Raw genomic sequence first — 14,485 nt, forward strand, 5'->3', positions numbered from 1 at the left:
CCTGAAACATATAAGTACAGTACAGAATTCTAAGGGCAAAAGAACATGTAAGGCAAACTGGAATGCAGAACAGCTCTCCCAAAGTCAGTGCCAGTCCTACTCAGTAGTAAGTAATGAAGGTCAAAGACTGAACAGGTAGCAGCTCGACAAAACTCCTCAAGTGGCATACCTGCCAGGAAGGCAGAATATGTGGCCATGGCCCATGTGGAGTGGATTCGAATTTGAGCAGGAGAGTCCTTTTGAATCAGTTTGTATGTTGGTAGACTGTCAACACCGGTCACTTTGCAAAGTGCTGCAACAAGACAGTCAAGTCCTTTCTTCAAGCAAGAACAGCATACAGTCTTTGCAACACCTAAAAAGCCACAGTCCAATCCATTTAGAAAGCCAGAGTCTCTCAGACTCTGAGGTAGGATTCAGTAGAAAGGCAAGCAAAATAATGTCCTAGTTCAAATGGAAGGCCAGCACCACCTTCTGCAGAAAAGAGATGTCCCGTCTGCAGAGGACAGGACAGAGGAGGCCAGCCACCAATGGAGAGATCATAGAATCATAGAGTTGGAAGAGACCACAAAGGCCATCCAGTCCAACCCCCTGCCAAGCAGGAACTCTCAATCAAAGCATACCCGACAGATGGCCATCCAGCCTCTGTTTAAAGACCTCCAAGGAGGGAGACTCCATCACTCTCTGAGGAAGTGTGTTCCACTGTCAAACAACCCTTACTGTCAGGAAGTTCCTCCTAATGTTGAGCTGGAATCTCTTTCCTGCAGTTTGCATCCATTGGTCTGGGTCCTGTTCTCTGGAGCAGCAGAAAACAAGCTTGCTCCTTCCTCAATATGACAGCCCTTCACGTATTTAAACAGGGCTATGATATCACCTCTTAACCATCTCTTCTCCAGACTAAACATCCCCAGCTCCCTAATGCATTCCTCATAGGGCATGCTTTCCAGACCTTTCACCATTTTAGTCACCCTCCTTTGGACATGCTCGTTTCTCCACATCCTTTTTGAATTGTGGTGTCCAGAACTGGACACAATATTCCCGGTGGGGCCTGACCAAAGCAGAATAGAGTGGCACTATTACTTCCCTTGATCTAGACATTATACTTTTATTGATGCAGCCTAAAATTGCATTGGCCTTTTTAGCTGCCGCATTGCACTGTTGACTCATGTTCAACTTGTGGTCTACTTGGACTCCCAGATCTCTTTCACATGTAGTTTCATTCAGCCAGGTGTCGCCCATCCTATATCTGTGCATTTCATTTTTCCGCCCTAAGTGCAGTACCTTACATTTCTCTGTATTGAATTTCATTTGGCCCAGCTTTCTTGTCTATTCAGGTCATTTTGAATTTTGATTCTGTCCTCTGGGGTATTAGCTACTCCTCCTAATTTGGTGTCATCTGCAAATTTGATAAGTACGCTGCCAGTTTCTGGACCATTCTCGGTCAGCCATTTCATCAGAGAGCCATTTCATCGGAGTGTTGAAGTTGGCAATAAACCATGACAGGAGAGTCATACCATGTTGATACCATATGTCTTGGTCTGGAGGTCACCTAGACAAGAGGATTGAAGGCCCACCTTTTGACCACTAACTTCATGTTTTGAATGTGTTCCATCTTAGAATCTGTTTTGGTGTTCAAGAGTCCACCATCATCAAATGGCAAGTCCCTAATCACCAACTGAGTCTGCTTGGAAAGCTCTGAGCAATGTAACCACACATGCCTACAGAACACCACTGTCTCAGTCATTGCTTTGGTGCTTCAATCTGCAATGTGCCTGGAAGCCATTATTTGGTGGCCAGCCAGCTAGTGTGCCTGACAAGAGATATGGATGCCATTTTCCTGTCTTCATACTTCAGTTTGTCAGTGATGGAGAAATGGTTTTCCCGCAACAACTAATGATAAACACATAGGCAGGCTAGATAATTCAAAACCTTACAAAGCAAGATGGAGGAAGAGTAGCATTTCCTGCCCATTGAATCAAGCTTCTTCTCTTCCTTGTCAGTAAAAATTGAGACGCTGAGAGGCCTGAGACTGAGCAGTGTCAACAATTATAGAATTGGACTTTGTATGTTGCTTGAATATCTGAGTCCTGAACTCTTTAGAGGTTTTCTGTTTTAGTTGAGAAAGCAGGAATGGAGGATGGTGTTGACCAATACTTGCAAATCACACAGGGAATATAAGGCAACCTTGGCAGGGTAGCAGGAAAGTTGGCTTGGCATTGAACCTGATGGAACTAGGGATAGTATAGCTAAGATTCTGGCTGAGCCAGACAAAAGAAAGTAGAAAGTCCAACAAATGTGCAACAGTAGCTAAAGCTGCATCAACTGACCGTGGAAGTAGGAAAAAAGCAAACTTCTTCTACTTATAGTCATAGGACTGTCTGGTAAAGGTCAATAAGCAGCATTGATAACCTCTCTCACCACAACCGGTAATTCATCTAGGGCAGGATCCTCCATGCTGACTGGTAAAGATTATCGAGATCAGGGTGTCTGACCTGGCTGTCATACATGGTATGGAAATCTGGTCTCTGAGGTAACTGAACATACTATTTCTTGGGATAGATGCATGAACCATGGCTACTTTGGACATTAGGGGGTGATCAAGATACACCTCACTTGATCGCAACAGTTTGGCAATGACTCTGGTCAGAAGAGGGAATGGAGGGAAGGCATACAGCATGAGGCTGTACCAACTGAGGAGGAAGGCATCTCCTTATGATCTGAAACAGAAATATGTACGCTGGGTGTTTTGAGCTGAAGCAAAAAGCACTAGCTTAGGAACACCCCTTTGTTGAAAAATGGGCTTCAGCATCTTGGAATGGTGTCTCCATTCATGGCGAGAATGCATCTTTTGACTCAGAAGATCTGCAATGACATTTTCTTCTCCATGAAGATGGATTAACGAAAATTGATAGGTCTCTCTGAATGCACCAATCTCAGAGTCCAACTGTGAGATGAAGGAGGGTGTAAAATTAGGTACCACTTTGCTTGTTTGGGTAATTCATGACCATGGTGTTGTTGGTCAACACCCACACCACCTTGCATCTCAATAGAATCACAGAATCATTGCCTCCCCGGCCGCCTAAAGCCTACATAGCCTTCCTCTCCTCCTCCTCCAAGTCCTCGTCCTCATCCTGGGGATACCCAAGGCTCGCGGTTCCCGTCACCCCCATCAGGCCTGGATGAGCTCCCCTGACTGCCCCATTAGTTACATGCTGCAGGGAGGGATTGATGGAGTCAGAGGGGCTCATCCAGGCCTGACAGGGGCAGTGGGAACTGAGAGCATTGGGTGTCCCAAGGGTGAAGATGAGGAGCTGGAGGAGGAAGAAGAGAGGAAGGCTAGGTAGGCTCCATGCGGCTGGGGAGGCAATGTGTCATTGTCCCCAATGGTGGCATAATCACGTGGCCGAACCACCACTGAGGTCAATGGACCCTGAGCATCCGCTAGGTAGGCTTCGGGTAGCTGGGGAGGAGCCCCTACTCCAGCTTAGATGTCCCTCAGGCAGCCTCCTCCTCCTCTTCCCTGCCACTACTGCTTCTTCATACTCTTCCTTCTTCCTCCTCCTCTGCCACCCCCCCCCCCCCCCGGCCATGGGCTTGCCATCTGCAAATGCTGGAATCCATGAATGACAAGTGCACAGATATGGAGGGCCTACTGTACTTCTTCTATGCTCAACAGATCCAGAGCATTATTTGAAGACTTTTTTCTTCCAACGACCAAAAACCTCTCCCAATGAGTGTGCTAGATGGACACTTCATTCCAGCATGGATGCATATGTTGTGACAAGAGCCTGAGGTCTTGGGATAGAGAAGTGCATGCTGAACTGAATGCTGGATGGATCCAACCACCACTGGAGGGACTTCTGTTCCGACCTCAGAACCATGAACCACTTTCTCAGAGATTGAATGAAGCAATGAACCAAGCCTGGAAAGGACACATCTGAAGGCAGGCATTCAGGGACACCAATGTAGTCCACACCAAGTAGCCCAGAGTGATTGGAACCTATCAAGTCTTGAGATGTATGTACTGAAGGCAACTCCTTGCACAGATTGTTGAAATGGTTGAGAGGTAGGAAAGTGGTTGGACTGTGGAGTCTAAGATTGCTCTAGTCAATTGAATTCAACTCATCAGTTGAAGATTGGGCTTTTCCTTGTTGAGGCAAAGTCCCAGTTTGTCTAAAGGAGCCAACATATTCTGTATACACTGTAGCAATGGGCTTCTAGAGGAGTGATGACTAACCAGTTATTTATGTACAGGTACAGGATGACACCTTGCTGCTAAAGAAGTCATCACAGCAGCCTTCACCCCTGTAAATACCTGAGGAACTGTGCTGAGGCTGGACAGGAGAACTTGAAACCTATATGCTTTTCTCTCTACAGAAAAGCACAAGAAATGTCTGTGACAAGGCTGAATTGAAATATGGAAGTAAGTGTCTTTAGGTCTAAAGTGGTGTACCAATCCTCTTGCATCAATGCCAGGATGGACAATATAGTCACCATCCTGAAGCACTGAGGTTAAATATACAGCTTTACATCCCTCAGATCCAGAATCAGCTTCAGACCATCCTTTTTGGTGATGATAAAGTACCAGAAGAAAAGCCTCCAACGAACTTCGGATTGGGGTACAGATTCAACAGCTACTTTCTGCAAAAGTGTCTACTTCCTAGAGTAGAACAGTGAAGGAGACATGGGTCAGAAGAGTGCTTTGAATTTGATGGTGGAGTATTTCCTTAAGATGTCAAGTACCCACGAACCTGTGGTGATGGAGTTCTCCATCTCATAGAAATTTTGGAGCCTATCATGAAATAGAAGAGAAGGAATTGGCGGAAAAGTGTTTAGATGATCCAAGACCTTCAGCATGGAGAGAAGTCTGGAAGATGGAGGCATTGATGCTCTGGTGGAAAAAGGTTCTGGGCTGTTTAGGTTATAGAGAGTGGCACAAAGTGTGGAAACTCAGCTGTCAGAGTATTATCGGAATGAAAGTTAAAATTACTGGGCTTCTTCTTCATCTGGCCAGACGCAGTGGCTTTTTGGGTATATGACTTATTTGATTGGTAACTGCATCAATTTCTATGGCCTGTATGACTGTTTCTGTCATGGACTGCCCTGGGCCTGACTTAAAGACACAGTCAGAAGACTCAGACTCTGAAGAAATGGAGGAGAAGAGGCAGGGGCAAATCTGGGGCTGCCTGGTTCAGCAGTCTCAGAGGAGGCTCAGAAATCAATTGCTCAGGAAGTTGCCGAGGGAGAAACAGTCTCCACAGCAGTGATGTCCAAACTCTGGTCCTCTAGGTGTTTTGGATTTCAGCTTCCAGAAGCTCAGCCACCTTGGCCAATGGTCTGGGATGCTGGGAGCTGAAGTCCAAAACGCCTGGAGGGCCAGAGTTTGGACATCACTACTCTATGGACTGCAGGTGCTAGGACCTGTGAAGAGAAGACAGGTCAAGGAGTCTGTGAGGCCATCTTCCAGGCTAGAAGAGAGTGAATAGGTTTCAGCTGAGAGAAGCTGAGGCTTTTTAAAAGACCTCCAGCTGCAGACATTATTTGCAGTCAACAACCAGTCTTGCAGCCTTGTTGTTCCTGTATTCCTTGCTCTTGGATCTCTGGAATGCCTTATGACTACACTCTTGCACTGCCCTTTGCTGTGACTGACTGACTGGTATTGTGTGACCCTTGGACTGGACTCTGGACTACTCCTTTGCATATTTCCCTGCTGTGCTGCCCGCAGTAAAGGTAAGCAGGAAAGTTTCAAATACTGTTCATACTTGTGACTTCCATGACTCCAAACCTCCGCACAGCAGACCACATCTCGTGAATGTGTTCCAGTCTGGAGTCAGTCTCCAAATTGAACAGGCCACCATCATCTAACAGAAGATCCTCTATGAACGCCCAAGCTTGCTCAGAAAGACCTGATGATCAAAGCCAAGCATGGTGACAGAGAGCTACTGATCCCTTGCCCTTGCATTACCTTGCCCCCACAATCACCAATGTGATGATCCGCTAGCTTCTGTGCCTCAGACTGCAGGAGATAAGTCACTCTGTGATCTTTGTTCCAGAGCTTGTTGAAGAACACTGTCATCTTATGATAAAAGAGCTGGTTGAAAGTCCCCATGCAAGTAGTTAGAGAACTTGAAGATGAGAACAGATAAAGAGTAGAATTTCCTCCCTACAGCATCAAGCTTCTTGCCCTCTTTGTATGCAGGTGCAGATGGTATGATGCTCTCAACTGGACAGCACTGACAATGATGGATGATGCTGCCCTAGAGGAGGAATGGCTGAATCATTTACCCTGTAGGGTGTCTCTAGCTTGCTGGAAGTTGATGGGATGGATGACAGTGTCAGCCAAGACTTCTGAATGACCTGAACGAGAAATGGAAGCACCAGTAAAGCTGCAGGAATATTTGCTTTAATCTGCTGGAAAACTGGATCCTCAATCAGAGTTGTTGCTGGGTTTTAATGTCAAGAAACTTAGCCATGTGGAACTTCTCACCAACAAATGCCTTTATATCATCAGTCAGATAGGAGGGTTCCAAGCAACTTTTCTAGTAGGTATGATCACAGAATCAGATCCAGACATCGTAGACTTGTAACAGCAACAGTGGAGGTAGAAGAAGCCAACATATCCTTTGCACCAGATGTAGTAACCTGGGCTTGAGCTGGCTGAGATATGGCCTGATCTTGAGATGCATCACACTTAATAGGATTTTGGTCAACTTATGCTCAACCATGTTGAACAGAGGCTAAGGCAGTAGAATGCATTTGATTGGAATAGCATCTTCTGCATCATGAGTGTTGCATCAAAGAAGCCTTGCTCCTAGAGTGGCAAGTATAATGCCCTGAACAGTTATCTCTGGTGGAAGAGCTGATCTCAGAATAGCAGGTTTCCCAAGAAGGGGATCTGTGTCTGTAGTAGCCATGGTATCACCAGCCATGGACAATTCATGGATGAGACTGATCATGCACATCTTAAAAGAAGGCAGAAGTACCAAGAAAGCTCCAACATATAGAATGGCTTGAAGCCCATGTCAACCATCAATCCTCCCAACAATTCTTTCAATCTGAGCTTGTGAACACTGTTCCTGATGAAGCAGCTGCAGCAGCAGACAAAAAGGAACTGACTTCCTTATAGAATCATAGAGTCTGTTGAGTTTCAGCAGGAGCCCCTTATATAGAATTGGTAGAGGTGAGTGGGTCTACCACTCAAACTCTTCAAAATTCTATAGAATTCTCCCAAAGGGGCACTGTGCAGGAAAAGGATAACCTAGCTGTGTGCGTCACAGAGAAAAATAAATCTTTGACTATTTCAATGTCTTCATCATCTATTTTAAATTTCTGAAAGTCATCGTGGCCATTATTTTTGTTCTCCTAATGTGCATCTGTAAGTCTGTCTTTGAACTTTCTTCCTTGATATTCTTCAACAGTCATCCCAAGTCTTTGCTATTCTCTGATAGTAATATGGTGTCATCTACATATCTTAAATTGTTAAATTTTACAGCCTCCTTCCTCTGAGCCTAATCAAGCTTTACATATGATACATTCAGCGTACAAGTTGAATACATTCAGTGTACAAGTTGAGGGGAATAAAATGCAAACGTGCCTCAGTGTACTAGCTGAACACATAGGGCAATAAAATGCAGCCTTGCCTCACCACCATGTCAGTTTGAACCATTATGTTTCTCTATGTTCTTTTATCCAGAGTCTAGGTTTTGCACCAGGAAAATCAAATGTTGTAGCAAATACATTTCTTTAAGAGTCATCCTTAGTTTTTTATGATCTACACCAAACTGTGGTCCCCAAACTGTGCTCTTTAAGGGATTTTGGACTTCAGCTCCCAGAATTCGAGACTACTGGCCAACATGTCTGAGGCTTCTGGGATGTCCAAAATCTCTTAAAGAGGACAGCTGGGGGACCACTGATCTACACAATCAAAAGATTTGCTATCATCTATAAAGAACAGGCTGACTTTTTTTCCTGAAATTCTTTGGTCTGCTCCATTATTAAATGCATGTTTGCAATATGATCCTTAGTATCACTTAGTACATTTCTGAAAATCTGGCATTATTCAACTCTCTCTATAGTAAAAGCTATGTTATAAAGCTATGAGTATCACTTTACCTGCATGGGAGAGTAATGTAATGGTCTGGTGGTTAGTGTAATCCCTGGTATCCCCTTTCTAGGGGACTGGAATCTATATTGAGTATTTCCAAACTTTAGTCCATTGTTCTGTTTTTTTATATTGATTAGCTGATTTTAATTAGAATTTGTGTGGATTCTGTCTTGAAGTAGTTCTACTGGCATGCCATATGCGCCTGGTGATTCATTCCTCTCAAGTGCTTTTTTTGCAGCCTCCACTTCAATTTCTAAACTTGTGGGTCCGTCTCAAAATGTTTTCTCCTTGAATTCATCTTTTCAACTCTTTATATAATTCTTTAGCATACTGTTTTCATTATCTTCCAACAAACTGCTGGCCTTACAAAATTCAATCAGCTGCACTGCTGCTACTTTTCTTGATTCTAGGCCAAATTCTACAACAATATTTAGTTCTGCTCTGTTTCCTACTTTTTGTATTTCAATCACCTTGATTATCTTTGGAGCGTTACAGACCGCCACTTTGCGGTGGTCTGCCGGCGCTCCTGTTTGCTCTGCGAGGGAGCCGCAGCAGCCAAACCGCGCAACTCCCTCGCGGAGCTTCTTCCTGCGGCGCACTCGCGACATCATAAGCGCTGCGCGACATGCGGACGCACAGCGTCTGCTATGTCAATATGGCGGCGGCCGTGTGGAACGGCCGCCGCCATATTATACATATTGACAACGTACTAGGGTTAGGGGGTTGTGGAAGCACCGCCCCTTCCTAACTCTAATACGTAGTCAATACGTATTTTATGGCGGTTTGTAACCCGCCTTTATGTCCTATTTAGGGTTGTGTTCAATTTCCTCTCAGACTCTGGCACAGGATGTTTCAATTTCTTCCTCTTCTGTCTCTAGCTTGGGTCATAAACTTGGATTACGGTTATATTGATGGCTTTCCCCTAAAGTCTTATTGATATTATTCTGTCAGACTTTGCATTAGATCCCTTACTGCTTTTGCTACATCTCCCCTCATTATGAATGCCATCCAGGAAGATTAAGATTAGCTATTAAAATAAAAAGATCAGATTTGATTCCTAGGACAGATTTCCCACTTATCATAATTAAATAGGAAATCTTACTATGCCATCAATAACACATTGAGAAGCTGGCTTCCGAGGATCCAGACAAATTCCCATCTCAAGGAGAAGGTCTTGGTTGCCTGTGCTTATTCCGGTCTCAGTCTCAATACGGGACTGTAGCGAATGAAGACTTTCCTCAGGATGCAATGAAAAAGACAAAATCTTGGCAGAAGTCATATTTAAGACGTGAACTATCTGCAGCAAAACACACACAATGCCAAATCAACAATCATTTCATGAGACAGCAAATTTATCTTAAAGGCAAATCATATTTCTAAAAAAATGTGTTGGAAGCTGACTCTATATATAGACATATGCACATCTAAACTGATGGAATCAATGGAAGAGAACACACTGGTGTGTTGCTATCAGAAAGTGTCAAAGAGTTGATTTCTATCAACAATTTCTGACATCACCTGAGGCTTTAAGAAATTAAATAGGTTTTTTTTAAAAAAAATCTAAGCAAAAAAACTGTTTAGGGCTGAAGTTTATCTTCCGGTAATAGTTCTTCTCTCCACCATATGAAACAGTTGGCTGTCTCACTATTATTGTGAAAAATGCATTCAGCAAGAAAATGGAATAAATTATCTTTCATTTTGACACAGGAGAATCCTTTGTCATGGCACTTTAAAGTGTAGACATTAGATTTCAGAGACATAAATCAATTTAGTTTACACCCTAATAAAAGAGTTGTGCTTTTCAACTACTCTTTTTAATCCAAGTATACCATATTATAATTTACCTTTAAGCTCAACATATAATCCATCTGTTGGAAACACCTGAAGTTTCCAGTTTCTGGGTCTGTACCACCTCCTCTCTGCTGTGGATCCCAATTTAGCATCAGTTGGAGCCAACTCTCCATTAGTTCTACAATCATGCTAGGAAAAACCAAACAAAAATTAAGGGACTTTCACTTTTAAAAGCAGAATGGATAACAATAAAATTAAATGTAAGGTCAACTACCATTCTAACGTGCAATATATATTAATAAATGCACAACAGATTTCTTTGAACACAATCATACCAATGTTGACAAACAGTTCAAATAATTATTACATTTACATATAATGTCAATGGCAGGTTTTATTATGGTGATAGTTTGCTCATGTAGCCATTAATTATTTTGCAGATGACAAAAAAAGCCACAGCAACTTTCATCTACTTTTCATTTGTTTTCTAACAAATCTGCAGCCATGTTCCAGGTACCTCCCTGATATTTCCAACATTTTTGAGGTACTGTAGCACTATGTGGCTTCACTATGTCAACTGCTCACTTTCCAGTGGTCTGCTGCTGGAAAGGTTAGGTTTTGGGGTTGTTGTTTTTTAACTATAACACCCAGGAACTCCAAGCAAGCTTGTTCCAAAACCATGGTGTCTGAGGAATTCTTGAAGTTCAAGTTCTAAAGTTCTAGTTCAAAAAATGTAGCTTGGTCATGCTCTGGTCTATTGGACAGGGAAACAGAAAACATAAATTCCCTTGCTGCTCTTTAGCCATACTCGGCACGCCACAACCCAAACTAGTTTCCCTCCAATCCCCATTTCCAAGACAATCTAATTTTTTTGTTTTTCCCCCAGAAATTGCCAACTGGATTTACACTGAATTTTACATGAAATACACGGGCATTCCTTGTGTAAATTATCAAACGAATCTATGTGCCAATTATACCATTGCCATACAGGAATTAAGTCCTAGGGATTTCATCCTTGTTAATGGCAGTACTTCAAAGCCTCCAAAAATCCAAAACAACACAGAAGAGATTTTACCCAATTATTACCCATACAGTGCTCAAAGTTCAAACCAATATATTATAAATAAAGTGTTTTATAAGTACCTTACTCTTCGCCAGTAGCTCCTAGTCAGAGACAAAGGAAACCTATGAATCCTCCTGCATTTCTCTGTGTTCAGCACAGATGTTTGCTATGCAAACACCCCTTGAGCCATTCTATATTAACTTTACCCTAGTACATGAAACCAATCATAAAAAAAAAATCTTTGTGCTCACACAAATGGGTTATCCTGCACCTGCACAAAGCACTGTTTGGAACTTTCTAGAAACTAATAGAAGCTTCCTTCAACAACCCTATATAAGGGGCATCTTGCTGAAACCACCAGTTCCTTGGACACCAATGCCATCCATAGGGACCAGCAGATAATGTAAGGAAGACATGCAGGGTTGTGTAAGTTCAGATGGCCACTCAAAGAGCAACAGTTACATGTATGCAACCTGTCCTTTGTGGTCTCTGTGCTTCACACAAATGGGAAACTAGCAAGCTACACAGAAGTAGACCAATTTGTGGTCTACCAGAGTGATGCTGATATCTCAGAAGACACTCTGCTCTGCATATCTTTTATGCTTGCTGTGGGTAGTGGCACTGCTTTGAGTATGTTTGGGGGTGAGGGTGTTCGCAGTCAGTAATCCTTACTTCCACAACAAGAACTGATTCACATCTTCTGTGTTTAGGCATGAAACACTTACTGTCACCAATTAATGTCTTTTCTTTTAAAATCTAATGTCTGGGGTGTGGGCTGATTAGCTATAGGTCAGTAGAGAGAAGAAGAGAGAAGAATTTGGTCCCACCCACTTTTGGCTCTGCCCTATCCTTAGCTGACATGTGGCCCCTTAGCAGTATTCCCCTGACGTGGATAATTGTGGCCATCCAGATGCCAATTCTCTTGAAGTTCCATAATCTGTCACCAGTGGCTAAGGCCTATGGACAATGGCATCTCACCTGTAGTACATGAACATCTATAGGAACATAGCTGCCTGCTCCTACCATAAGGAGAAAGCAGTTCTTGGAAAAAATGTTATTCGTGCCCACATGTGGGTATTGGATTTGAAGGCCCATGAAGCCACTTCCAAGTCTATGATTCCACGATTTTATAATTATCTATGCCAATAAAAGCAGCAAAAAATCTTCTTGTAGGGAGGTGAGAAAGGAAAAAAAGCTAAGATATATTTGGGTCTTTGGAACTACCTTAATAAACTATTACACCCTAACACAGAGGTAAATTACTTCAACAGGTCTGGAGATCAATTTGCCACCTCAATCCTGGAACCTACCACAGACTGCAAACTGCTATGCTGCTGAAATTCAGTGGCAAACCAGAAATACTCTATTAATACAAGCAGGTAAGGGCTGTTCGACAGTGAAACACACTCCCTCAGAGTGTGGTGGAGTCTCCCTCCTTGGAGGTCTTTAAGCAGAGGCTGGATGGCCATCTGTCAGGGATGCTTTGATTTAGATTTCCTGCATGGCAGCGTGTTGGACTGGATGGTCCTTGTGGTCTCTTCCAACTCTATGATTCTAAAGGGCTATCTATATTTCCCTACCAAAATTCATGACACTGATTTAGGGAGTATGGAATCCACATGGAACATGTGTATTACCCACCTCCGCCTTGGGACCTCAGTGTGGCATACTACTGATAAAGAAGAGCTATTGAAGAAATACCCCAGTACACAGATTTGTTTTACACATTTCTAGCAAATTAGTGAAAGAAGAGATAGAATGTTACCTGCATAAGCTGTTGGGATTTGGCAAATGAGCACTAAATCTAATTTCCCCAGTCATTTCTTCCCATGCAAAGATGAATTTTGGATCTTTCTTCTTGATTTTGTCATGCCTATAAGAAAAGATTTTTTTTAAAAAAATTGATAATCTAAATCCCACTAAGCCACTGTAGAAAATGGCATTCTATATCTAAGAGAATATACTGTAAATACTCAACTATAAGTCGAGAAATTTATGCCCCCAAATGGACTCCAAAATCATGGGTTGACTTATATATGGGGCAATAAGTTAATACTGCTTATAAAGTTCTTAAAAGAAGTGCCCACCCTTCCTTCATAGCCAGGGATTTTTAAACAGCCCCCCGTTTGAGTCCCTGTGTGCTCTCTCTCTCTCTCTCTCTCTCTCTCTCTGTGTCTTATCCCTCAGCCTTCTCTCACAGCCAGAGCTAACAAACAGCTGGTGAGACGGGGGGGGGGGGGGGGAGAGTTTGCCTCCCTGTTTGAATCTACACATGCTCTCCTCTGTGTGTGTGTTATCCCACAGCCTTCCTTCATAGCCAGAGTTAACAAACAGCTGCTGAGACAAGGCAGAGAGGGAGAGTTTGCCTCCCAGTTTGAGTCTCCGCACACTCTGCTGTCTCTCTATGCCTTACTCCTCAGCCTTCCTTTGTAGCCAGAGCTAACGAACAGCTGGTGAGGCAAGGGAGAGAGAGAGAGAATGCCAAGGCTTGTACCCTGTTTCACAAGCCATGAGCCCTGGAAATCCTGGGGGTGAAGGGAAGAGAGGGTTGTACCCTGTTTTGCAAGCCATGAGCCTTAGAAATCCTGGGGGTGAAGGGAGGGGGAGTGTGTGCGCGCCAAAGTTTGTTTCTCCATTTTCCATGCCAAGACAGTGACCCTTGGAAGAGGTCCAGAGAGGGAAGTGGTGCTTTGTTTTACCCTTTAGATCTTTTGTAACATGCCCCAGTGTTTGACCCTAAACTCACGCACAGGTCATATCAAAACCTATGATTTCGGCCCCCAAAACTGCCCTTGACTTATACATGAGGTCAGCTTATACATAAGTATATACGGTATGCTGTTTCTTTGTCAAGCTTCCTCACTGAAACTATCTAAAGAGAGGCTATTACATTATCTTCCTAGGCTGATTCTTTCACTGGAGAACTGCCCCTGCAGCTAGAATATGCATGCTACCATCTAACTTAAATCCAAATTCCTCTCCATAGTCAAACCATGCCAAGTCTTCAGTCAAACAGCAAACTGTTTCTCTCAGCCTGGGATTCTTTGCAGGAATACTCTTAATAATAGTTTCTTTATGTATAGCCAACTCCTTCAGACAATTGCCTTCTGATTACAATCAACCCTCCACATTTGCAGATTTCAGATTCACGGTTTTGACTATCTGCGATTTTGTAACTGATGCTTAGCAAGGTCAACGTCTTCACACACACACACCACTCTTCCTTCCAGCAATGAAAAACAAAGCTGTAAATTTCTCGTCTTTGCATCCTTCACATTTCCAAAGTCCTTCCCTTTGAATCCCGTCATTTAGAGCCAGCCCCAATGAGGAGCCAAGTACTCTCCACTCCTCCGCCTCTCTCCTGGCCAGACAAAAGCAACAGCATGCCTTCTCTTTGTGGTGATGGCTGCAAATATCGTATTCAAAGTGGACTTTGGAAACGAGGAGAATGCAAAGTTTGTAAAAGTAGAGAGGATAAGGTGTTGCTTTTGTCAGGCCGGGAAGGAGGGGGAGGAGAGAAGGTGAATTCT

At 43.3% G+C, this 14,485-nt stretch overlaps 1 protein-coding gene across 6 annotated transcripts in view; it reads right to left on the reverse strand.

Annotated features, from left to right (window-relative positions):
- The window catches only part of LOC149318990 (inhibitor of nuclear factor kappa-B kinase subunit alpha-like), a 79,919-nt gene that overhangs the window by 31,364 nt on the left and 34,070 nt on the right, over positions 1-14,485 (reverse strand). For all 6 annotated transcript variants that reach the window (XM_089510878.1, XM_089510876.1, XM_089510879.1 and 3 more), the window contains exons 8-10: positions 12,721-12,828; positions 9,946-10,081; positions 9,204-9,398 (exon numbers count right to left, since the gene is read on the reverse strand). In XM_089510878.1, the coding sequence (XP_089367004.1) occupies positions 9,204-9,398; positions 9,946-10,081; positions 12,721-12,828 (439 nt within the window). The remainder of the gene's footprint in view (positions 1-9,203; positions 9,399-9,945; positions 10,082-12,720; positions 12,829-14,485) is intronic.

Source organism: Sceloporus occidentalis, unplaced genomic scaffold, assembly GCF_023333645.1.
Source record: "Sceloporus occidentalis isolate IW3139 unplaced genomic scaffold, rSceOcc1.0.p SCAF_2, whole genome shotgun sequence".
NCBI classification, from domain to species: Eukaryota; Metazoa; Chordata; class Lepidosauria; order Squamata; family Phrynosomatidae; genus Sceloporus; species Sceloporus occidentalis.